The following is a 25,394-nucleotide window of genomic DNA, read 5'->3' as shown; positions in this document are numbered from 1 at the left end:
AATAACGCCCTTGACTACTGCATAGATGTTTTCATCGCGACGAGTATATCTTAAATGTTCAAAAGGACGAGTAGTTTACAAACTAACTGACGAGAGTAGTTTGGCTCACGAAATATGCCGTCCCGGTCAGTTTTACAAAAGACTAGCCGGACCAAGTAGTTTGCAACATCAGCTAGTCAATACAACTAGTTTATTACCAGTTACCTCGCCTCTAAGTCGTCCCCACTACTTTGATATTACAACATACTTGTGTCAGTTTATTTGCTTAAAAATGTACTCGTGGTTGTTAACGTGTAAGCTACTTTAATCGAACCGTCACGTTTTACTCTAATCTAGTGGTACGGTGCTGTGCTAAACTGCTAATAAACCGAGTGGTGAATATGTGTATCTTTTATATATATATATATGTATATATATATATGTATATATAGGTTAAGTATAAAATGAAAACCCACTTGAGTTGTGAAAACTTTATAAACTCATTTTCAACCACATGTTTTTAATTAATGTTTAAATCTTGTGGTCCACAATTAAAGTGAATAAAAAATGTAAATATAAATATAACTTTTCTCTCTCCTGAAAACATATATAAAAATATTAAAAAATAGCAAAACATTTTTTTTTATGTTTCGATGTTTTGTATTAAATGTTACAACATATATTATATGTAACAAAAAAAAAAGAACGATGTTACATAGGGTTTTCGTGGTTTTCACAACTCAAATGAGTTTTCATTTTAACCTTACTATATATATATATATATACACACATATATATATATGTACATATATATAACTAAAATGTTAAATATTGACCCGTCCTCTTCCCGCAACTAAAACTCACTCTGTCTTCGTATCGCCGCCAGCGTTGACCGCCGTCGATTATTCAATTATCCTCTACACTCTGCTTCTGTAAGTTTTTTCTTCCTTTTAATTTCATCCCTAATTAGGTTAAACCTGGACCTCATAACCATTTTTAATTACTATATTACACTTGCTTCAATCGGGACTTGTTTTTTCTTTTTTTTTTTAATTTTAATCAGTCTAACCTACCTAGCTTTTACTTCAATTAGGTTAACACATGTTTATTATTTGCAGTTATTATTATTATTATTATTGTTATTATATTCTTCAACTATTGCCTGCCTTTGCTACAATATGATCACTCCTTTTAAATTTTAATCTCTATGTTCATTGCTATGCAGTCAATCTCAGTGGTATCTCGGTGGTATATCGGTGATATCTTGGTTATCGGTCTTCATGTGAAATATCGGTCAAAGATCGGTACCGATAATATCGGCGATATTTGACCGATATTCACGATATCAGTGTTTTACGTCTTAATTTTCAACTTTTAGTGTTTAATGCTGGTGTTTTGAGTCTTAATCAGTTCCTACTTGCTACAATTGTTAGTGTTTTGCAAGTTGCAAAAGGATAATTTGTTAATAGTATGAGAGTATACTGAATTGTTAGTGTTAAAGTGCTATATATGATATTAAAATTACCGATATCTCACCGCGATAACCGATATCTCAAATATCAGTCATCGACCGATATCCGATATTTTTCCGCATTAACTGCGTAGGTTCGTTGTATCTGTTAACATGAGTTGATGGGAAGCCTTGGCTACCTTTAATTGTTTTTATGTGTGACTAGTTATAATGATATGCAAATGCTCTTTAACAATGTTAACCACGAATCCTTTGCAAAACAAGAAATTACATGTTTTTATCTTTACATTACGTTGCGTTCACGTGATCATATACAAATGTCATCTATCTTCTTTTACTTCAATCACCTCATGCTTTGTCGTGATCTATTTCATTATTCAATGCCTTTTTCTTATCATTTGAAGTAAAGAGTTTTAAAGTTTCTATTGATTTTTATAGATGGCTAATGGATTGGCTTTGGAATGCCAAATGTGTGGGTATGTGGGGATGGACGATGGTTCAGACGGCTATTATTACTGCCAGCGATGCGGGGCCCAAACCGATGAAATCAGGGACACTGCTGTCGATAATGATGAGATGTTTTTGAACAACGAGAATGCAGGGGCTACTATTCAAAGGCGGACAGTTGTTAAATCCGAGCCCGTCACACAATCCCAACCCCTTTCACAGTTTTGGGAAACCCTAAGGACCCAACAGGATGATGATGATGCTGAAGCAGGTGATGGGGTGGGTCCCACTGAGCCTGCGGATTTTGCAACAGGGCCTAGAACATTGGGTTATGAAGATTATTATTCGGAAATTAGGATGAGATATGTGATGGGAGTCCAGATAATGATTGAATTGCAGATCAAGGCTTTGGTTGAACAGTTTAATGTGTGTCCTGTAATTGTAGGCATGATCGAGTCAATTTGGTTGAGATTTGTGGCATCAACTAAGCTTTTTTCTGATGATTGGGCTGATGAGGCTATTAATGAATCAGAATCTCAAGTGCAAGGTATGATGAGATATGCATATATCAAGTGTTAGCTTTGGCTAAGTTTCTTGTTGACTGAATCCCGAACAAGTTTTTGACTTTTGACTAGGGGTGTAAACGAGCCAAGTTGAGTTGAGCCCAAGCTTGATTAGGCTCGGGCTCAGCTTGTTTAACTTAAGAGAGCCTCTAGCTTGGTTTGTTTCAAGCTCTATCTTTAAAGCTTGAGCTTGGCTCGTTTTTTATTTATTAACTAATAATAAATAATTATAAAGACCACAATGCCCTCATTTGCGCTGAACATGACTGGACTTAACGGACAAATTTAACGCTCGCTAGTGGAAAGGTAAGAAGGTGTAAACGGATGTGAACATATAGGATGATTATCGATATTTCATTAGTTTAAGGACGAAACTTGAATTTTGGTATAAACATAAAGGATGACTAGTCTAATTAACATTAATTAATTTATATACTTTATTAATTAAATTTTATATGTATCTTAATTATAGTTTTTTTACATAACATAATATTTATTATTTTGTTATTTTATCATAATGTTATATGCAATAGTAATTATCATATAAATATATATTTACTATGTTAAATAAAAATTAATAACTAAGAGGTTCGTTTAGGCTCGCGAGCCGCCTCGAGCTCGTGTTCGGTTATTTAACAAACTTAATATTAGACTCCAGCCCGTTTAAGCTCAGCTCGATTGGAGCTTTTAACGAGCCGATCTCGAGTAGCTCACAAGCGGCATGGCTCATTTGCGGTCCTAGTTTTGATTGATTAAATATCAAAAGTTGTTAAATATCTTAAGTTTTATATGCAGACTATTTTTGTCATTTTCAGTAGTTTTCTACTTATTAACTAACCAGCATACTCTTATTTCATCTCAGGGGAAACAGAAGGTGTTAGGATTAGGTCTGAGCATAAATCTGAGCCTCATAATTTACTTGGTAAACGATCGGTAATGATATGGTACAAATCAGTGAGCAATACAATACCTTTATCTTACTCTTTAGTAATTTCCTTTTTAGCATGCCACTTGACACGAGAGCCCATCTTATCAACCGATATAATAAAGTGGACACTTGAAGGAAAACTTCCTTATTTTGCTGCTTTTGTTGAAATTGAAAAACTAATTGGACCCCCGTCTAACGCATGCCCCTTAAGTTCAAGCCGTATGTTTAGACCTTTACAAACTATTTCCGTTCAAAACCTTGAGTCATTGGCAGCTTCTATTGCCAAACAAATAGGGTTAGAATTACCACCGGTTAACTTTTATGGAATTGCTTTGCGCTATCTCAAACAGCTATCTCTTCCAGTTGATACTATTCTCCCTCACGCGTGCCGGATATACGAGTGGTCTATGCCACCCGAGCTGTGGCTGTCTGCAAACGAGTTCAGGCTTCCTACACGTGCTTTTGTATTGTCAATACTTATAGTTTCTATTAGAATTCTTTACAATATTCATGGGTTTGGGAAGTGGGAAACTTCTTTGTCTTGTGCGGTTAAAAGAGAAGATGGAAAAAAGCCAAAAGTCGATAACGCTGATAAGTTGGTGCAACAAAGTAGCAGCCAATCGGATGTTGATGATTCTGCTGCAGAGCCTTGTAATAAGGACTTGGATGCTACAGAGATTTTGGTTTTACTTCATTCAAAATACAATGAACTCATTGATACAAGTGGTAAGATGCTACATATATCAAAAAGCCCGTGATTTGCGTTTAATTTTGTCACGTATTTGTTTAACTACCAATATGTGGTGCTGGTTTATATTTTTAGGTTGTTTAACATATTGCATTGTTTGTGTTTGGTAGATCATGGTATGGATTTGGAAAAATATCTTGAATATTGTAAAGATGTTGTTTTTGCTGGTGTGGAATTGCCATTTGAGGATCAAGAGGAAGATAAGATAATAGAGGACCTTTGGAATTTTTATCAGAAGAAAGAGGTATGCATTCGTATTTATTCATTTCAACACGTGTATAGTTATGTGCGTGTGTATATGTGACGTACATAACATATAAATGCTTATGCGGTTCTCTCAGTTCTCTACTTACAAAAGATAATATGTATTGAACACACTTCTATATTTATGCACACACACACACATATATATATATAATATGTATGTGTGTACATAACACTGCGTTTAAAAATATATAATGGTACGCCAACGCATTTGTTTTTTTTTATATGATTTCCTTCTTAACATAAACCTACGCCCTATACGCACACATATATGCACAAAGAAATTTGTATGTGAAATCTTGATAAGTTTACATTTGTTTGATTCCTTTTTCGGTGGCTCATTGTAGGATCATAAACCATCTGAGTTAGATTTGTTTACCCCGAGTAGTCTCCACAAGAGACCTCGAGATCATTCACAAAGCAAAACGACCAAGACCAAGAAACCTAAAGATGAAAATGACCGAGTTACCCTCGACCCTAAGGAGTGCCACAAAGATAGAGAAATAAGGCGAATGAGATCCAACATGGAAGAGAATAAATTTTGTTACATCTCTCCAAGGCGAAGAGTGAAAAGACACGATTACTTACATTACACAAGGAAAAAGGGGACTGGGGCGTATGTTTATGCTGCGCACACAGATTATTATATTTTATTGCGTTCGTGTGCGCGGGTGGCTCAACTTGATGTCAGGAGTATGCATGCTGCGGTGCTTAGTTTTGAGAGACGATTGGATTGGTTAGAGAAGAACATAAAACACTCGTTGAAACGAATGCCTTGTTATGAAGGTTGCGAAATTTGTCATGATGATAATAATGATGGCAATTCTATGAATTTTGACAAGTTAAACTTGTGAAAATATGTTCATATTTTTTATAACTTTGTTGCTCATTCTTTCTGTAGCCTCTAAAAACCAAGATAGTGATGCAAATATTAATATCTTTATATGAAGAAAAGAGATGCGGCATTTTTGGAGTATCCTTCCTATCCATAGAAAAAAATACATTGCAAGTTTGCTCGAATTGTGCTCAATTTGAATGTTTTTTGTATAATTGTTTTAATTAAGCATTTGATGATAAATAATAAAAAGAAAAATCATGATTTGTTATTTTGTTTAAGAAAAATAAATGCACATAGCTCATTTGGCAAGTATCGGTGGTGAATCAATGGTGAAATGAGGTGGATTCAACTTTTTTCAGAAACTCACGGATGAGACGGTTTTGGTATCAAAGCTCACAGGTCAGACGGACTTTCTTTGAAATCTCACGTGTCAGACGGGATTTCCTTTGAAATCTCACGGGTGGGGGTTAGACTTTTAACACGTGTCAAAAAAACTAGTGGCTAGCAAAAACTATTGGCGAGAATCCAAATGTAACGCCTACGAATTTTTAATGGATCATTTTGGGAAAATTTTCAAATTTTGGATCAAAAGAGGATTCTCTCTCCTCATTGGCCTATTTTGGAAATTTTACAAATAATGTGCGAGTGGCTTAGGAATAATAAGTTTTTTCATTATAGTAAAATAACTTTGCAAAAATTTGTATGAACGAGTGGGTAGTGTCAATTTACTCATGCTCGCCACGAGCTATAGCACCCACCACAACTACTCACTTGGACAAGAAGGCTGGGGCGGGGTGCTACGGGGTACTCGCTTACTCGCATGGGCAGCAAGTTGACTGCCCCGTCCACTCTTAAAAGTGAAATGCCGTGCTATTTTTCAAATTTATGTTCACATAATAACCAACATATGTTTTAGGCATTTCGCCGAAAGCAACATAGCAAAATGAATAAATTTGGTGATGCAACATCAGAAGTTTTTCACATAAAGGTGAGAGTTGATACACAACAGATAGACCGAGCTGGAGACTATAAACCCTAGTCTCGTCCCACTTCGGAACACCATTTTGTTCACAAATTCGGATTGAGTCATAAACCCAAAGTTCAAGCCTTGTTCACAGCGCAGTTTTGGGACCGAACCAATACTGTACAGTTTGGTACTAAGCTCCCTTCTGCATCATCCACTTATAAAATTATGAAGTTGACTTCAGATACTATCTTTCAAAACTAGCAGCAGTTGAATTTGTATCTTTTGGTATCCAAAAAGTAAGAACCCCCTTAGACGCAGCAGCAAACATGACCCGACGAGGCGCCCATTTCAAGCATGATGCAACACCTATGTTGCTGTCCCAACTCGCCACCTGTCAACCGCATTTTAGTTAATGGCAAAGACCACTTATAATTTTACAGATAACATGAATTAAATAAAAAGTTAGCTAAAAGCCTAAAAGTAAAACAGATCAAGTATTCAAGTGTCGGCCTATGCACGCTACTAATGCATACAACCTTCTACGTTATGCTACTCAAAAGTTTATTATAACGTGGTTTTTGACTTTTTTTTTGTAATCATATATGTTGACCTGAAACACTTTTTGTCCAAAATTTTAAAATTTCCATACAGAACTAGTGTCAAATATGATTACAAACAAACTGTAATATTTCAATGATAATCTTGAATTTTGAACTAAAATTTTTCTGGGAGTTCTATGCATCAAAAATAAGCATTTTCAAGCTATAATAAATTCTACCTATTTAGCGGGTCAAAACTGCCACCTTTATTTATGGACCATAATGTAATTAAAACAAAAATACTCTGAAGGGCCCGCTTTACATATGTAAACCAAGGACTGTATCATATGGCAGAAGGTAGACTTTCCATTTTTGCTTGCATGAATTATTAGAAAACTAAAAATGAGAGAAGTTGTAATAATACCTTGCTCCCGGTGGAGATACTCCAAGCATTCAACGTTCCATCTCCAGAGCCTGCAAGGTAATATGATATTGAAAACAGTTGTAATATCACACAGAGTCAAACTTAATGCAAGCAAGAAAATATACCTGAAACCACATATTGGCCATCAGGCGTAAATGTGGCCTCAATTGTTGTGTTCGGAGAAGCATCCACACTAAATCCACATCTCTGCATAAGAAAACCTGATAAACAAAGATAGACACATATATAAACACAGAAAATAAATTGCTAACCTTCTCGCCATTATATGCATCCAGAACATATACGCTGTTACTTTTGGTAGTCAACAGCATTGATTTACCATCATTGCTAAATTTTATATCCCAGATCTCAGCCATATCTCCTCCCACAAGAAATGTGTCAAATGGGCCCTACATAAATGATGATCGTATTCAGGTGTAAGAATGAAAGATTCTAATTTTTTTTAATTCTTCTCAGAAATGTTAGATGAGAACCTTATCATATGACCGTGAATCAAATAACTTGATAGCACCTCCTTCCATTGATACAGCAAACACAAGGCCTTGTTGATCATAAGCAACTGTAGGTCTACCTCTTAGATGTAAAATTCCCTGAATCAATACCATAAATCTACTTAAGAAAAATTTGTGATTATTTGATAGAAACTGATTTGCCTAATATTCTTCAATTCACAGACTTATTGGCATGTTTATAATTTTGATATTTGACTTCCATCTTTTACAAGGCATATATTCTTATAACTAGTGAACTTTTGAGTGAAATATAAAAGAAATACAGGCTGACATGCAAACAGATCAAACTGACATGACTACACTTCAACCCCAGTTAAATGTATACTGTAGAGGTGGCAACTTTGACCTATTTATATACAGATATTGGTTAACTAGATTAAACTCATGATATAGTGATGCCCAATATTGGTTGAGTGGAAACCTAATAAACCTAAGCTAAGAAACTGAATAAAGTTCAATATTTGTTAACTAAATTCAACTCAAATCACAATATCTAACAATAAAGCTTAAACACCAACCTGGCAGGCATTCACACGCAAATCCCATATCCTGACCGAGTGATCAAGAGAACCAGACATGAAACTGTCATCAACTGGAGATGTACATAAGGACACAACCCTACACCCAAAGTCAGAAAAATTAATTAGTAGCTTATATTTGATATCAGTCAATTATAATGCAAGTACAGTTTAAAAATAAATTCCAAAGTTAGATATTATGCACAAAATTCTGTCTTGAGACAAAAAATGTACTTTGGTCTTCCCCATTACCATGTGGAACTAGCCTCTTATCACGAAAAAGCAGACGTGGAAATATAGGTGGCTTGGCAACAAGTTAAAATGGGTGAATATTGGTACGGGTCAAAATGGGTTGGATAATGTCCAACCCTACCAATTTTATTAAGTAGTCAGTGCGTGTCCAATATGGTTACAAACTATATTAATTAATTCAATAGAAATCCAAATTGTGAATAAAACGATTTAGAAGATTTTATGCATTCAAAGTACATTCTTGGCAACTTTCAACCCTATTTGGCATGTGTCCTTTAAAGCTCTGTTTTGTTTTTGGAAACCTTATCAAGAAACTTGTCCATCAAGATGTGTAATTTATCTCATTAATCATTCAAATTTTCAGACCGGCATGTTCTTGTAAAGATTAAAACGTCAAGTTGATAAAAAAACTAACCTATCTTTATGCCCCTTGAAGTAACGGAGGCAACGATTGTCATACATGGATAGATAGCGCAGAGACTCTGAAAAAGGAGAAACGAAAAATAGCAAGTATTTAATCATTGAAAAATACAAAAGGTCCCACCCAATAAGTACGTAACTTCAAAATGGGACCCACATACCTGCACCTGAATCCAAATTGCGCGTTGAAGAGCATATGACAGAACTAGGGTGGTGGGTAAAACATATGCGATCGGCACCGTGTTTCTTGTGATGTGTAGTTTTTAGTAACCTGTGATTAGTTTGTGGATGAAAATTTAGCATATATATAAACTAGTCAGATTTCTACAAACAGCATCTTTATAACTTTATTATTATATCAAAGAAAACAGACCAAAACAGCCTCATTGAAAATATCAAATTTTAGCTCTTTCAAGATATTCTGTACAAACTGTAATAACAACATATACAGGTTCACAAATAAATATGAAGATTAGGATGTATTTGTCTATGAAGTTATCAATTACTAATTTTATAAAGATTATTAAATGTTAAATAAAAATAATGATAAAATGAAATAGATAGAACAGTTACTTGGCATTTGCTATGTCATACAGGCGAACGGAATCATCCTCCCCGGTTGTTACCAATAGATCGGCAGTACGATGAAAATCAAGTGCATTTATCTTTCCGACCTGAAACAGTTAAGAATATCAGCTACAATACCAATCTGCATAAGCAGTGCTTTATAATAACAAAAAAAGCCCTAATAATAACAATAAAATAATCAAAATTAGCAACAAAATAATACCAGCAAATACTTATAACACCATAAGAAAAAAAAAACCCTAATAATAATAACAAAATGTAAATCAACAAATAGTTATAACGTCTCATAATCGAAAATCAGCAAATACGAACAAAACATAACAGCAAACACTTATAAAAGCAAACATAATAATAACAAGAAATTGGTTCTCACTGTTTTCGTGTTAAGAATAAAATGTATTTGATCCTAAAACTATATATATATATATATATATATATATATATATATATATATATATATATAGGCTAAGTTTGAATGAAATACTGACGAAATCTGAGAAGAGAGCCCCAGTTGACATGCTGCGGATGATTCCATCGTTCAGCTCCGACACCGACGATGTCTTCCTCATTCAATCTCAATCTGCAATGCAATATTGTTATCAGATTAATTCAATTTTCTAGGTTTAGGTTTTTGCTAGCCTGCAGGGTTTTAGACTAGACTGTTCTAAACCGGTGCGAGTAGTAGGGCCATGGGCGAGTCTCTGGATGTGTGGGTGCGGGTTCGGGTTCTTCTAAATTAAACTAAGGGGACCGGTTTTTCACGGTTTTTTAGGTTAAACCGTTTGAAGTCGTAAGCTGAACTGTTAATAATGGCTTGGTTCTGGTTTGGTTTCGGGGGTGTTTGGCTGAGCTTTTAAAATTGCTTTTTTGCTTATTTGTTTTTTGAAAAGCAAAAGCAATTTTTGAAAAGCTTCAATTTGAAGCTTTTAGAGGAACTTTACCAAACACATTTTGCTTTTCAACAAGCAAATAATCAAGTTTTAAAAGCTCACCCAAACACCCCCGAATGGTTTGACTGTGTTAGGGTTTATGCAAAATAATGATGCTTTATTATATAGCTCCCGATAACTTACAAAATTAGACAAACACCAATTGATTTTGGTCTCATTTGAAAATTGAAAGGACGATTAATGTTTTTAGCATTTTGAACTTGGGCTCAGCCCAACTTATTTTGGTCTTTAACTATATATTTTTTAATGACCTTTCATTTTTTTACATAACCATTGTTTCAAATCATGATTTGTGTAGTTTTCAGCTAAAATCTAAAGATGTGTCACTAGTTTCTAGTTTCTAATGCTTCTATCAGTGGACATTATTATGTGTAAAACCGGTTTTCACATTAAATGCACAGCTTTAACATTTAATTATATTCAAACAATCAAACGTCTAGACTCTTTTTTTTTTAATTCAAACTTGCGAACTGGTTTGGAACCGATCCCAACCAGTTACATCAGCATCTAGTTTCCAATGCTTCTAACCGGTTACCGAACACCGGCCTGGTTTAACCCGAAACCGATTTCGGCTAAAAAAACCGGTTTGGATCATCCATAAACCACTTCATATGCGAACCGTCCTCAACCGGTAACGCCACATACTCTCGCCGGCGAATATTCCGTCAACAACCACCACCATGGACTCATTTAACCTTTACCTCGAGAGAACACGTGTACCTCAACCATCACTCCAGAAACTCGCCGTTATATCCATATTCAACAACATCCGGTCATCTACCGGACCCGAATCCGACTCCGGATTACTCGCCGTTGCTCAATGCCTCAACTCAAATTCACCGGCAGTTGTCGATCAATCAGTCCGAGAGCTTTGCCTGCTCGTAAGAGACTCCAAATTGGAGGTTTCGAGAGGGTTATTGGAGCTCCAGTCAGCTCTTGAAGGCTCCGATTCGCGTTTTGTTAATGTTTTCGTTAAAGGTTTAGGGTTTCTCGTTCAATTAGGGTTTCAAAATGATATTGCTGTGTTTCGGCTTCGGTTTCAATCGCCCGAGGCTCATCCTTTTGTTAAGGTATAAATCTAAGCATTAGTGCGGAAAAATACCTGATATCGGTTGAGGACCAATATTTGATATATTGGTTATCGCTGAGATATCGGTAATTTTAATATCATGCTGAATTTATATATGTGGCACTTTAACGCTAGCAATTCGGTATATTCTCTTACTGTTAACAAACTAACCTTTTGCAACACTAACAATTGTAGCAAGTAACTGATTAAGACTCGAAACACCAACATTAAACACGAAAAGTTAAAAATTAAGACTTAAAACACTGATATCAGCAATATAGGTGATATGTCGGTCAATATCGCTGATATTATTGGTACCGATATTATGACCGATATTTCACATGAGGACTGATAACCGAGATACCACCGAGATACCACCGAGATTGATTTACAATATGTTTTGAATATTATTAATTTGATTATCAATTTAATTTAATATTGTTGCTTAAGTTTATGATGTGTTGGTGTTTGATGGCTGTTAGATTGTTTCTTCGCGAATGGAGGTTCAATCGGAGCTCGTGCGGCAGGTGGTTTTGTTTATTATGCAGAATAGGCATTTGGGAATGGAAGCAGTTTGCGAATTCTTGAGACCGTTTTTAAACTTTTTGGTCGTACAAATGTCGCCATCGGCGACAACGGCTTCGTTTGCGAGGAATCTTTTATCTTCGATTGCTTCACTGTGTTGTTCGTTTTCTCACGATGCCATTCCTGTTTTCAAGCTGTTGATCAGATGCTTGAAGTATATTCATTGCGGTAGTGCAGAAGTAAGTCAATGTGAAAGTTCATAAAATAGTGTGTATAGTAATTGTTGGCTAACAAACATACCGGATGAAAATATCTTTTTGAAATTTCTAGGCTGTGTTTGATTTTGTTAATCTTTTCATCATAATAGTTTCGCATACTGATTTCTTTCCTGATAATGTTTTCATAGGACGTGACTAATGTTTCTTACCTCATGGGGACTATAGTGGATGCATTTGTTGCGGTTTTAAGCCAATTGGCTGGTAATGGTGTGGTATGTCAATTGAACTTAGATTAGATGATGATTGTATATTGAAGGGAAAATACCATAATAAAAACCAATACACTTTCAGTTTTTTCCTATAAAAGTTCCTCCACATTTTTTTGCACATGAAAGTCCCTGTACATGCTGATTTTGAACACACCCATGGAATTTTTTTTAACTTAAAGAACAAACCACTGATTTCATATAACTCAAAGTCATCATCTTAAAATTACAAATGATAAGATGCAAGCATTTTTTACAATACTGAGTTTCCTTGTTGGATTTAAAAGTTTGGTACGAATACTGTGAATCATAGTTGTTAACAAATGGATATCGTCATAGGTATGCAAATGAACCGAACAAACACAAACGAGGGTACGTTCGTGTTTGTTCATTTAACTTTGACTCAACACGAACACATAGTCGAACAACTTTTTTATTTGTTCGTGTTTGTTCATTTAGATAATGTGCATGTTCGTATTCATTCATGTTCATCCATTTAAAATTAAACAAATAGTTCATGAACGTAAACAAGCACAAATGAACATAAACAAACAAGCTTAAATGAACACTATTATTATTAAAAAACAAAAACGAACAAAAAATCTGACAATTAAGGCTTAAAAATCTGATATCGGGAAAATTGTGATATATCGGCCAATATTGCCGATAATATCGGGACCGATGTTATAACTGATATTTTGCACGATATTTTACCAAGGGACTGATAACCGATATATCGATGATATATGGGCGATATCGACTGCATAGCCAATGAACACAAACGAACAAGTCTAATACATCACAATTCATCCAAACATATGTATTTATGTTTATATTTATATAAATATAAATAATTATGCATTTATTAAAATTTAAACGAACATAAATGGACGCGCACGAACATAAATTAATGAATAAAACATGTGTTTTTGATCTCGTTCATTCATGAACAAAACATTTGTTTAAAATATTTTTTTCATGATTGTGCTCAAAATTAGCATGTACAGGGACTTTTACGTGTAAAAAATTGTTCAGGGACTTTTATAAAAATAATAGTTGGCTTTTTATGGTATTTTTCCTTGAATATATATATGCATATTGAAATGGTGTTACTACTTAAGAAAAATCTTTGAGCTTGAATAAACATGAAAAGTTATAAAGTTTTGTGTTTGATTTATCTTTGACAACCAGCTGATTCATGAAGCACAATTATGCGGAGCAGAACTTTTAGAGATGGTGTTTTCACTGTGCACAGATATTCACAAGTATTCTGGTGGAGAAGAGTGCATATTTGATGTGTCAAGGCGTTTAATAGTTGTGCAGGCAGAGCTTGGTTTGAAATTTATACCTGAAGTATCATCTGTGATGTTGTCATTGTTTGTTAGTCTCGTTCAGTCAGAGCTGGAACACATACAATTATCAGTACTAAAGTTGGTTCTCGATCTTATAAAGTGGAAAAACAGAAATGGTAAATATGCTCAGATTTTTCTGACCCACTTATGTGCTCTTTTTAGAATGCAATAAGCTTACAGAAACACTTGCTAAAAGGTGTTTGCTAGCTTACTGAGAGTAAAAAGTTGTTTTATGTTACACTTTCGAGATACATCTTTTTTGTGCTTTTTATTCAGCTGATATTGATTCTACACTTGCAGAAACGATGATTGATTTGCATGAAGAGATTTTATTTGTTTTCCCTGCCATCAATCTTATGTCATCTCCTTCCAAATATGTTAAAGAAGCAGCTTCTGAGTTGCTTGTTATATTAGGAAAGCTCTCTGCTAGTTTCTTGGTTACTCCCATAAATGAATTGCTTATGGAAGAAAGGTTTCCACGTGTCAGCAGATTGGAAGACATCATATTTAGGGTCTTCCGTCATTTGTGGTTTCAGGTGAAGTTATTTACTCCCGTTTCAGGGGATATGCAATCATTTTAATTTCTTCAAACACAATATCTTCATAGCATTGCATTTTTGCTTCATCATGTTGCAATGGGACAGACATCTGAGTATGTAACCATGGACTGCTGTTATTTCAGGATCAAACTTCCTTATCTGGTTCCTTTTATCTACAATGGGTATCATTTGATGATAAAGCTGTAGAAGAAAAACAGAATTCTGTGAAAACTTGGACAACCTCAGTAACAGACTATTGTAAATGGATGGTTGAGATTCAAAAATCACCCCTTCCTAAATCTCAGTCACAGGAGATCTTTCTACATAGTAATACTGGTTTTTCTCTTTGCCAAGATATCATTTGTTAATGATTTTAATAACAGAATTTAATATTTATATATTGTAGAAATTCCGCCACTGCTTGGTGCAATTGCCAGTGTTCTAATTGTACATCCTATATTGGGGGACTCTGCAATAGATCTCCTAGCTGTTACTGGCAATATGGATCCCAAACTTGGTGTTCCGTTATTTCTAGTAATTTTGTTTTACCATAACGTATTTTCTGGTAAATCTGAAGAAATAGACTTCCATGACATATTGGTATGCTACATCTTATTAGCCTTTTTTCTTTAACTTTAATTGCTACTTCTATTAATCTTATAGCGATTGCTGCAGCTAAAACTTTTAAAAATGCTTCCCTCACTTGTGTCACATCCTGCAATGATACCACTTGTAGTTCAGACATTCTTACCAATGCTTCAAAAAGATGCAAATCCGTATGTTACATGTACATATATTCTTTCGTTTTTGTATTCACAATTGTGAATATTTAGTATCAATGTTGTTGGTATCAAATTCTATGATTGTTGTCTATTTAAATTAGCATTTTTCTTGGCTTATTGTGTTCTAGAGTGTTATATGCTACTGCTTTGCGTTTGCTTTGTAAGACTTGGGAGATTAGCGACCGTGTTTTTGGAAGTTTGCAGGTTTGGCTTACTTCCGGAAGCATCCACTATTCTTGCCTATTTTCTTACAGTTTTCTTACATTACCACTTTACTATGAATTTTATTTTCTTGTAAGGGCTTATTACTTCCAGAAGCATTCACTCTGTTCAAGTACGAGAGAAGTATTTGTATAAGCACGGCTGTTACTATTCGGGATGTTTGCCAAAAAAATCCTGACAGGGGTGTAGACATTATTTTGTCTGTCGAAGTAGGGCGGGCTTGTAACTAATTTCTCCTTGATTTTTCCAGAAATATATTTTTCTGCTCTCTAATTTTTTCATGCAATTTGTAGGCATGCATTGAGAGCACAGATGCTATAATTAAAGCTCTTGGTATTCAAAGCCTTTCCCTTCTATGTGAAGCTGATGTGATTGGTAAGACCTACTTGATTGATGAATTAAATGCTGTGAGTGTTGAAGGCACGAGTGATGGTGTGCTTCTTTGTTTTTATATGATTTGAGAGATTATGTTTATTATTAGATATTTAGATCAGCTGATTTTTGAAAATATTTATTCTAAATGTTATCCAGATTTTTATACTGCTTGGGGCGTCATAGCAAAGTATGTCTCTAGCTACTCTACAGATCCAATTGTTGCAAAGAAGTAAGTCCAAACGACTTAGTGTATATGCGTTTAAAAAGTTGTTTTAACTAACAATTTTGAACTTCATTTCTGTGTAGCACATGCTTGCTTTTAAGATGGGGTGCAATGGATGCTGAAGCATATCCAGAATATGCAACACATGTTTTGCATATACTATGGGAAGTTGCGACGTCCAAAAGCTCTTGTCATATCCCTTCATGGGCAGATGCTAGAGTAACTGCTTTTGAGGCATTAACTCGTTATGAGGTATATTTCTAGTCTGATTTTATGAAAAGTCAATGATGTACCATTTGACCCATTTAACAGCCTCTATTCTAGATTAGTGTTGGCTGAGTTGTTTTTGTTGAACCTTATGACATTTTTTAGGTACCTCATATTCAACAGTTCTTGCCGAATTTCAGGGACAAGAACATAGAGATGCTTGTTTCTGAGGTTGATCTCAAGGTTCTTGAGGCCATGGAGAAATTTGAAACGAAGATAATAACACAAGAACACATGTTAAGACATGTTTTCTTTGAACTTTTGAGTGTTATGTGATCATATATCATGTTTCTGAGACATGCTTCTTGTTTTGTTCTAATTTATTCCCAGCACAAGGCGAAGACTGGTAAAGGAGAAAAGGGCACCAGCCAATAAGATTGAGAAATTGCTAGATGTCTTTCCTCGGGTTATTGGCCTTTCAGGTATGAATATGAAAATATTTGTAATTATGCTGTTTATGCATAAAATGCAAAAATAAGTGTGTATGCATATACAACATGTGTGCTTAAGCTGTATTACCATCTTACTTGCAGGACCTAATAGTAAATTAAGAGAACTACCAGGCGCAGCTCTATTTCATTTTTCTTTCAGTGCAAAAGGTGAAAATAATCAAGGAGGATCGAAGGTAAAACATGCAGTATAGTTGTGATACTGTCATCATTATATTATCACCATGTTGTTACATTTGCAATTCTTAGTTTCAGGCCTTGCACGATTTACATGGCAGATACGAGAATGCATTAGTGGAGATAGCTGCTTCACTACAGCTGTCAAGGAATATAATAGTTGCACTTCTGTCACTGCAATCTTGGAAACCGTTTCTGAAACGTTGGCTACAGGGTTGCATAACATTAATGAATGTTAAGGCATCCTCTAGTGTGCTGGATACAACTTCCAAAGCGGCAGATGATATTCTCAAGGTTCAACTTTTCATCTATTTTTTATATATTACTCCACTACCCAAACCTTTATCATTTGATATTCTTATTTGTAACGATGTTCATGCAGTGTATGATACAAATAGCTGAGAAATCTATACCTAGGTCTGCTGAGAATATTGGACTTGCTGTGGGTGCACTTTGTCTGGTAAATGTTACCCTGCTGCTTTACTCAGAATTGGAGACACCATTTTTCTTCTTTTTTTAAGTTGTCAAAAAATATTTATTAATACTGAACTACAATTCTACAATTGGAAACCAACTGAATACAACCTTTCAATAGCTAACTAAAACTAAAACTATACCAAAATACAGTAACACATAAGTTGAAAAAAAAAAACAAATCAAAAGCAAAACATAGCCGACCAAACAGAAAACGTATTCTTGTTTCTTCTTTCTAGTACTTGATTAGCATATGATTACTGCCGGTAATTTGTTTAGTGTTGTGACGTGGCAGGTTCTTCTCCCATCTGCACATGCTTCAAAAGCAAGTGCCTCAAAGTTTCTGCTGAGCTGGCTATTTCAGCATGAACATGAATATCGACAGTGGTCAGCTGCAATTTCTCTTGGAATTATCTCAAGTTGCTTGCATGTAACTGATCACAAACAAAAGTTTCAAAACGTCAATGCACTTCTTGAGGTACTAACATCTCTGACCCTTTTCATAGACCTTCAACGTCTCCGTTTGTTATAAAAAGAATATTAAATGATAAGTTATTAACACATATTTGTAGGTTGCATGTACAAGTAAAAGTACTTTGGTAAGAGGGGCTTGTGGAGTTGCTTTAGGTTATTCATGTCAAGATCTTCTTACACGTTTTCAAGCAGGAGATGACCACCATTTGAATAAAGAATCTTACGAGACACATGAAACCGAATTACTTGGAAAGATTGTTAGGACTTTATGTCGGTTAATAGATCAGTATGCACAATCTTCAACTACCATTCTTCAAACCCTAACTGAATACTTCCCCCAAGTAACAAACACTACTGATCCAGATATTTCTTCAAACGTTTTTAACCAAAGTTCTGATTATGTAGATGAAGATATATGGGGTGTTTCAGGACTTATCATTGGTTTAGGAAGTTCTGTTACTGCAATATACAGAACAGGGCGTATAGATGCAGTTAAGAAGATAAAAAACCTAGTTACATCATGGATTTCTCTTGAGAATCCCTTAGAACCAGTTTTATCAACAGGGGCTTGTCTTGCAATTCCATTTGTAGTATCATTTTCCCAGAAAGTAGAATTGATTAATGGTTCTGAGCTGGAATATCTTGTGAGTGGGTATCATGACCTCATTAATGAACTGGTTTCTACCAAAAGTTCTGGAACCTTCCGTCAGAGCTTGTTGATGGCATCTTGTGCTGGAGCAGGAAATTTTCTTGGATGTGTTTTAAATGAAGGGATCCATTCACTTGATGCCAAGTGTGTTAGGGATTTGCTAGATATGTTTAAGAAAATCTACTCAAATCCTCAGCCGCCTTTAATGCATTTGGGTGCAATGCTTGGAGTTGTAAATGCATTAGGAGCGGGGGGTGGGACCTTGTTTCTTCACTGCCCTTTATCCTTTACTTCATCTAATTCCAAACATAAGGTACATTTAAATGTGCAAATTTCGACCCGTTTACTTTTGAACGGATCCATTTTGGCTTGTTTCATTTTAAATGGGTCAAATGGGCTAAATCAATTTGAACGGGCTGAATCTTGAAAGTTGCCCAAATTCTATTATGAGCCTCCTAAGTTACAAAGTTTTAGATTATTAATATAACAATTGTTTTTTTTGTTATCCTAATTAACCCACCAGTTATTAATGATTTTTCTAAAAAAAGAGATGTTAAGAGTTGGCAGGTCGACTTAACCCGGCTTGTTTTGACCTGTCTGTTTCAGCGTTTTGCTACCTTAAGTTTTCCAGCGTTGTCGATGTATGAGTTGCATTTTGTAGCTTCTTTATAACTGAACTTTATTGCTAACTGGTTTTCTAACAGGAATCTTCATATATTACTGGTCCTTTATTCTCAAATTCTGTTATGGAGCATACTTTGACATCATTAATACAAGATATCTTCCTTGTTGCTCAACATTCTGATGACAAACAACTGCAACACTACGCATCTTGGGCAGTTTATTTTCTTAGACATTACATATGGTCTAGTGATCTTCACAATGAAGACAGAGCAAAACCTAATTCTGCATCCCAATCATTCCCTGAGGATAGCATAGTCATGAAACTTAGCCTGTGGCTAATGAATCTGAACTTCTCTCGGGTGCGTAACCTATCTTTATTAACCTATCTTTATTATACTTTAAGCCTCAACTTCCATCTAAATAAATGGTTGTTAACCTAAACTGTTTGGAAGCTTAAAGTATTAATAATTTTTATGCATATATCCTCGTGAAAATATTATTTTTGAAATTTAATAAATACTTTTCTGTTTGACATTAATACTTTTTTGCTCACTTGTTTGCTATCAGACTGCTACAAGTTCGCACGTCAACACAGTTGCAACTGTTTTGAGATGTCTTACCAATGCTCCAAGGTTGCCACAGCTTGAATGGGGGCCAATCATTAGAAGGTGCATGAGATACGAGGAACAGGTTTCTGAAATATCACAAGGAGAATATAAGCATGAAAACCGAAAACTAAGGGAGGAATGTTTAGTATTCTCTTTGGTTCATGGCAGCAACTTTGATGCTTTGCTTACTTTCCTTGATGAGCTGTTTGACCTCTCGAGATTCAAAATGCTTGAAATGAACCTGCAGCTGTGCATACTTTCTCACCTGCCACACACGTTAAAGATATTCTCTGGATCTAGACTTGAAAAGTTATTTGATGATGTGGTGAGTTTTGTACAGTCACCTTTTTCCTCTGATAAAGTTTATAATCCTGAACAGAAAAGCCTGTTAAGAACATCTTTCTGGAAGGGTGTTCGCTTGTGTTTAGAAGAAGCTTGTCTTGATTGTGAAAAACTTATGCCTAAATTTGAGAATTGCATGGAGTTGCTCTTTTCACTGCTGGCAGAATTTTCGGGGTTAAGGTTTTCAGAAAATAACTGGACTTACGAAAGGGAGGAGTGGTCTGAAGCAGTAAGTTGTCTAGGGAAGGCTCGTGCCGACTGGTTGTCACATTTTTTGCAGGTGATGTATCTTTCCATTTTGTAGATTCAATCAATTTACTTGTGTACTTTAATTAATACAACCTACTAAATAGATCTGTTATAAAGCCATATATTATATTTTCCACAGATTATCAAGATTTTGAAATTTTGGCCTTATTGTCATTTTATATCCTAAGTTTATTCGGTTGTTACCATGTACAGATTCCAGAGACAAGTTTCAGTCAGGAAAGTCATCAGTTTCTTGATGCAAAGAAAAAGATGATAGCTAGAGCAAGACTGGCAGAGATTGGTTCTATTTCGCTAATCGAACTGTCAAAACTAAAAGCTTACATACTAAACTTCAGATCTGTTGGTCAGTGTTCTAATACCTGCCGTTTGAACTTGTATGCATATATAATTGTGTGTGTATGTATAATGGTTTTGTATATATTGATGCAGATATATGGGATGTTTTGGTTGAAGTAGTGATGGCTTTGCAGCATGCTGAAGAAAGTGTCAAACGACAGTGGCTTGTTGCTGCTGCTGAAATTAGTTGTGTCACAAGTTACCCAACGACAGTAAGTAATAATTCTTTAGTCACACGCTATAATTACCTGAAAAGGGAAATTTAAATCCACATTAAATATATTTCTATATTTTTTGAGCCTCTTAAATCAACATATTATACGTAAAGTAGTTATCAATCTCATGGGATGCAGTTTATTCTAAATTCTATTGCAGGCAATGCAGTTTATTAGTTTGCTATGTGGTAGCTTGTCCAAGTATATGCCACTTCTGATTGTGAAAGCTGATACAGTATTGAGTGACCTACCCGTAACCCTTACGTCTCTACTGTTAGATGATAGTAACTGGGCGGTAGTGGCCGATTCGGTGGTTTCGCTTATATGGACATCAACTAAGCGTATATACGAATATGTTACCAATGTTATTGACGTTTCGAGCCAAGGTTTGCTTGATGAGTCAGAGAAAGACACGAGTGCGTTTCTGTTAAAGGTGATGCATCATGCCTGTGTTGCTTTCAAAGACCATCTGCCTCCCGAACAGCGGCTTATGCTCGCCAACATGACCGTCCCCTGAACTTGCTCTGGCGTGTATGTACACTAGTAGATTTATGTTTTTTGTTACATGGTTACAGATGAACACTAATTATAGTTGCTTATAGAAATGATGAATTACTAAGATCTGTTTTATTCTTCATGATCAACCATTTAGAGATGGTTATTGTGACACGATGGAACAAATACTGTCCAACCCGAAGAAAGTTGTGTAACTTGCTTAGCCGGTTTGAGATTCAAACGGTTCAGCTTTGATGATTTAACTGTTTGGCCAGGTTTGAAACTTACAACCCGCTGGCGGCACATATGGAACCAGCGTTTAGCTTTTCATATTTGGTTTTTTTTTTTTCAATTTTATAATATGTAGTTTGTGAAAACATTATAATTGTAACTATCTTTGATACAAAATAATGATTTTCAAAAGAAATAAAAAAAATCAATTCAAACAAGCAAATGTTAAACCGTGAAACTGATAAAAGCGGCTGGTTTGGTCGACAGCCTAAAATTTGTGTTGAACCGGACCGCAGACAGAAGGCGGCGATACACAACTAAAATCATGTAATCAAATTTTCAATATAGTCCTTGATTCGTGACGGACCTGACAAATAAGAAGACATGGCTAACCGAACAAAGCATCCAAACTAGCAGTTAAGAATCCCCTTTACAAACTGCAAGCATGAACAACAAAATTGAGCTATTGCCCTACGGCAACTAAAGTAGCTGATATACCATTTACTTCACTGTACTGTACACTGTGTCATCCTTTATAAGGTTTATTCGGCAACACTAATGCAATTAGATTGATGAGTTTCATAAGGTTCCGTGTGATCCTTAACAGCTGCTCTTTCGGTATCCTCAGAATCTCCATCTCCAGATGTGTATGATTGTTGGGCGGTAACTTTAGGAGAATCTTTATGAGTTTGTTTAGCAACATCATCTATCCTGGAATCGGTAGAATTTAGCCACACAAATTGCAAATTGTGACCTTTCCAGGATTTACCGCCCAAAAATGCCTTCTCAGCTGCATGGTGCGTTCTAAAATATATCTGAGCTGTAACATTGGATGTTTTGGGGTCGATGTCATCTACTTGCACCTTTGAAAGATCGCCATATGGTGCAAAGTGTTCCTTCAACATGGAAACCTGCACAACCAATTTCAGCATTAGGTATTCTACTTCACAAATTGTCATCAACCCATTCAACAAGATCTAGAAAAATAGAGGCAATCTCAATTCAGATGTAAAAGTGGAGAAACTGACAATGGAAGCTTACCCTAGAAAGACCATTCGGTAGAGGTGGAACAACCTTAAACGCAGTTGGACGATTATCCAGTTTGAACCGATTATTGCCAACAGGTGATCCAAGATTGATCAATGAAAGTGAAGATGATTTCAAGCTTGAAGATTCTGGAAGTACTAATGCAAGATTTGTTTTGAAACTTTGCTTCCCAGAGGGTCCCACGTTGCTAGTAGTACCTGCCACTTCATCTTGTACTGATGGTACAACAGCATCAAGACCACCACCACCGCCACTTGGGGATGTGGCCTTTACGGAATCAGCAAGAATCCCCAACTTCTGCTTTTTAGAAAGCTGTTCAGATGCTACTTCACCTTTTGGACTTGTAGCCTGCAGAAAAGAGTACTTCCATGTAAACTAACAAATTATAACATGGTTAATAAAGTTTGTATAAAATCAAAACTTACTTGTTTCTCAAGTTTAGCCAGCTTGCGCCGGAAGTCATTCCTTTTCTGGTCAAGCGTTTCTTGTTTTTTCCTAAGTTCCTCCTTCAAAAGCTCCAAACTCTCCAGCTTCTTCTGCAAAGGTGGATTTACTTCTTTGCCCTCCACAACAATAGGCTTTGGGTGATCAGAAGCAGATACAGGGGCATGCAAGCCTTTGTTATTATGCAATACTTTGTTGGCAATAGAAGAAACTTTCAATCCATGGGCACTAACTGTTTGGTTATAGTGTATGATGTCACGATTAGCCCAAAACAGCTTAATAAAGCGATTACTCATTACAGCATCAGGTGCCATAAGAGCAGCTTCTGCTTCTTCGCTTTTAGAGAACTGAACAAATGCATGCTCACTATTTAAAGGAATAGAGATATCGATAACCTTTCCAAATTTTTGAAAATGTGAAAGTAGAAGCTCTCTTTTGTTATTCTGATGAGGAATCCCATTAACAAATAATGTAAGTTGCGCTTTTTGTGAAGGCTTACGGTTCATACATCTATTTCCACTCTGAGTACGATTCAACATCGTCTCATCTTGCAAGAAATTTGAAGGGGCGGCTTTGAAAATTCCATTCTTTCTTGTTATTCTACCCTGTACAGAAGATCTTGTTTTCAGTGATCTTGCAGCCCTACTAGAGGTTACAAGTTCATCATCAGAGCCATCAGATTGACCAACAAGAAGATCACCAGATAAACCATGATCCAGCAAAGAATCATCTTTTCCAACATCTGGATGACTTAAATGTTGAAGCCCAGTTGATGTATGTGAACCATTGCTCCATAGAGGCTGATCAGGATCATAAAAGTCAGCAGCTGAATCAATGTCACCAACTCCATACTTGATATTTTTTCCATGTGGGCCTTTGTTGTTGGATAACGCATTTGTCACGACACTAGTTGCAGGTGTAGATCCTGTCCCAACTGGTTCTATAGATAGAATTGCACTAGCAAGTGATATAGGAAGATTGAACTGTGAAAGGCTCTGTAATTAGAAAAAAAGACCACCAAGCATTTGTAAGGTCCAAAAATTTTACTGTCATGAAGCATATATTCCAAAGGACCAATTTGCACATTGGGTTAAATAAAATAACATACCTGAACATCTTCTACAACAATACGGTTTGTCCCATGCTCCATTGGGCACATGTCACCTCTTAGACAAAAACCTTGTTCCTCAAAGTCCTGACACCTTTGTCTTGCAAGTCTCTATGTTCCTTGTGAGCCAATAGGGTGAAACATATCCATACCACCATTTTTAATTCCTCGAACCAATCCAAATGGGCTCCAGGATTGACCTTGAGAATTCGAAACCGTTGCTAAACCCCTAACTGCATTAGGGTGGCCAGAAAATGATTGGTTTGACCTACTTTTCTGGTTTACATCTGAAAATCCCCTAGAAACTTGAGGTCCTTTTTGGTTAAACTTCACAGAAATCTCTTCATCCAGAGTATTAAAACTACACTTTTTCCATGTTTCATTAAACTGAGAACCAGTTCCTCCACGAAGACGCCCGTTTGGAAAGGATTTACTTCCCCTTATGTATGATTTTGTATATAAGTGTCCTGTAACTTCATCCTCTAATAATCGAGATCTCGTGTGATCCCTTCTACGATGCTTAGGGTTGCGATCATCATCCTCATCACTAATTTCTTTATCGTCAGGATAACTTTCATGTGGCATGCGTAGCCTTAAGGATGAAACTCTAAGCTCCATTAAGCGTTACTAAAAGGACAGCCAAGTATCAAAGAATTCGTAGAGAGGAGACAATGAAAACCACACAAAGAGTATGCTGCAAATGATAAAAGTTTAAAGAAAATTAAACCAAAGTTACATTTGGTTAAGAAAAACAAAAACTACAGCAAAACACTTCCCAACTTATTTCTTCTTTAAATTATGATTAGTGAAAGCATGCAGCTCAAATTTTCAAGTTTGAAAAACATAACAGAAACAAAGAAAAAAGAGATTACTCAAATACAGAAGAAGAAACAGAACATGTATTCAATTCCATAACCCGTGCAATAAAGACGTTGAAAAACTCTCCCATACAATAGGTAACACAAATATGGTAACAAATTTTGACACAGCACATGCATCCAAATTTTAGAAAAACTTCACCAACGATTCAAAACATTTACGTTCAAAACCAAAACGAATTTTACAATTCTGACAACCTTGAATTTACATGTGAATAGAGCTATAACAATACGATACGACACCTCGACTAGCCTATCACATATACTTCAAGGTAAGATGTGAAGTGCTCATACCGTAACGGCTTT

At 35.7% G+C, this 25,394-nt stretch overlaps 3 protein-coding genes and 1 pseudogene across 4 annotated transcripts; 2 read left to right on the top strand and 2 right to left on the bottom strand.

Annotated features, from left to right (window-relative positions):
- Window positions 1-900: 900 nt before the first annotated feature.
- LOC143570821 (TATA box-binding protein-associated factor RNA polymerase I subunit B-like) lies at window positions 901-5,254 on the top strand. The gene is made up of 5 exons (XM_077056367.1): window positions 901-911; window positions 1,889-2,444; window positions 3,323-4,114; window positions 4,247-4,380; window positions 4,748-5,254. Exons 2-5 carry the CDS (start codon window positions 1,889-1,891, stop codon window positions 5,252-5,254), a joined length of 1,989 nt encoding a protein of 662 aa, XP_076912482.1. The 5' UTR covers window positions 901-911.
- Window positions 5,255-6,445: 1,191 nt separating this feature from the next.
- Window positions 6,446-10,048, bottom strand: LOC143570820 (protein ANTHESIS POMOTING FACTOR 1-like). The gene is made up of 10 exons (XM_077056366.1): window positions 9,968-10,048; window positions 9,465-9,565; window positions 9,053-9,162; window positions 8,887-8,953; window positions 8,220-8,319; window positions 7,663-7,779; window positions 7,441-7,578; window positions 7,294-7,375; window positions 7,169-7,218; window positions 6,446-6,596 (listed from the first exon to the last, which is right to left on the bottom strand). The coding sequence occupies exons 1-10, from the start codon at window positions 10,046-10,048 to the stop codon at window positions 6,450-6,452; spliced, it is 993 nt and encodes a 330-aa protein (XP_076912481.1). The 3' UTR covers window positions 6,446-6,449.
- A 1,061-nt stretch (window positions 10,049-11,109) lies between these two features.
- LOC143570832 (protein RST1-like) lies at window positions 11,110-21,496 on the top strand. Its single transcript, XM_077056376.1, has 25 exons — window positions 11,110-11,499; window positions 11,981-12,262; window positions 12,430-12,513; window positions 13,699-13,975; window positions 14,160-14,395; window positions 14,542-14,725; window positions 14,805-14,998; window positions 15,074-15,174; window positions 15,309-15,384; window positions 15,480-15,611; window positions 15,696-15,777; window positions 15,934-16,006; window positions 16,084-16,252; window positions 16,373-16,503; window positions 16,598-16,689; window positions 16,801-16,892; window positions 16,972-17,187; window positions 17,276-17,353; window positions 17,663-17,845; window positions 17,940-18,803; window positions 19,195-19,473; window positions 19,682-20,344; window positions 20,527-20,677; window positions 20,764-20,882; window positions 21,046-21,496. Exons 1-25 carry the CDS (start codon window positions 11,110-11,112, stop codon window positions 21,400-21,402), a joined length of 5,505 nt encoding a protein of 1,834 aa, XP_076912491.1. The 3' UTR covers window positions 21,403-21,496.
- A 428-nt stretch (window positions 21,497-21,924) lies between these two features.
- LOC143570819 (zinc finger CCCH domain-containing protein 41-like) lies at window positions 21,925-24,832 on the bottom strand (annotated as a pseudogene). The gene is made up of 5 exons (XR_013141999.1): window positions 24,211-24,832; window positions 23,084-24,097; window positions 22,653-23,006; window positions 22,110-22,522; window positions 21,925-22,048 (listed from the first exon to the last, which is right to left on the bottom strand). The product of XR_013141999.1 is annotated as a zinc finger CCCH domain-containing protein 41-like (transcript).
- Between the last annotated feature and the right edge of the window lie 562 nt (window positions 24,833-25,394).

Source organism: Bidens hawaiensis, unplaced genomic scaffold (assembly GCF_021521415.1).
Source record: "Bidens hawaiensis isolate Kalapana, Puna unplaced genomic scaffold, B.hawaiensis_p1.1 tig00025093_1, whole genome shotgun sequence".
Classification (NCBI taxonomy): Eukaryota; Viridiplantae; Streptophyta; class Magnoliopsida; order Asterales; family Asteraceae; genus Bidens; species Bidens hawaiensis.
This window is presented reverse-complemented; position numbering and strand designations above follow the sequence as displayed.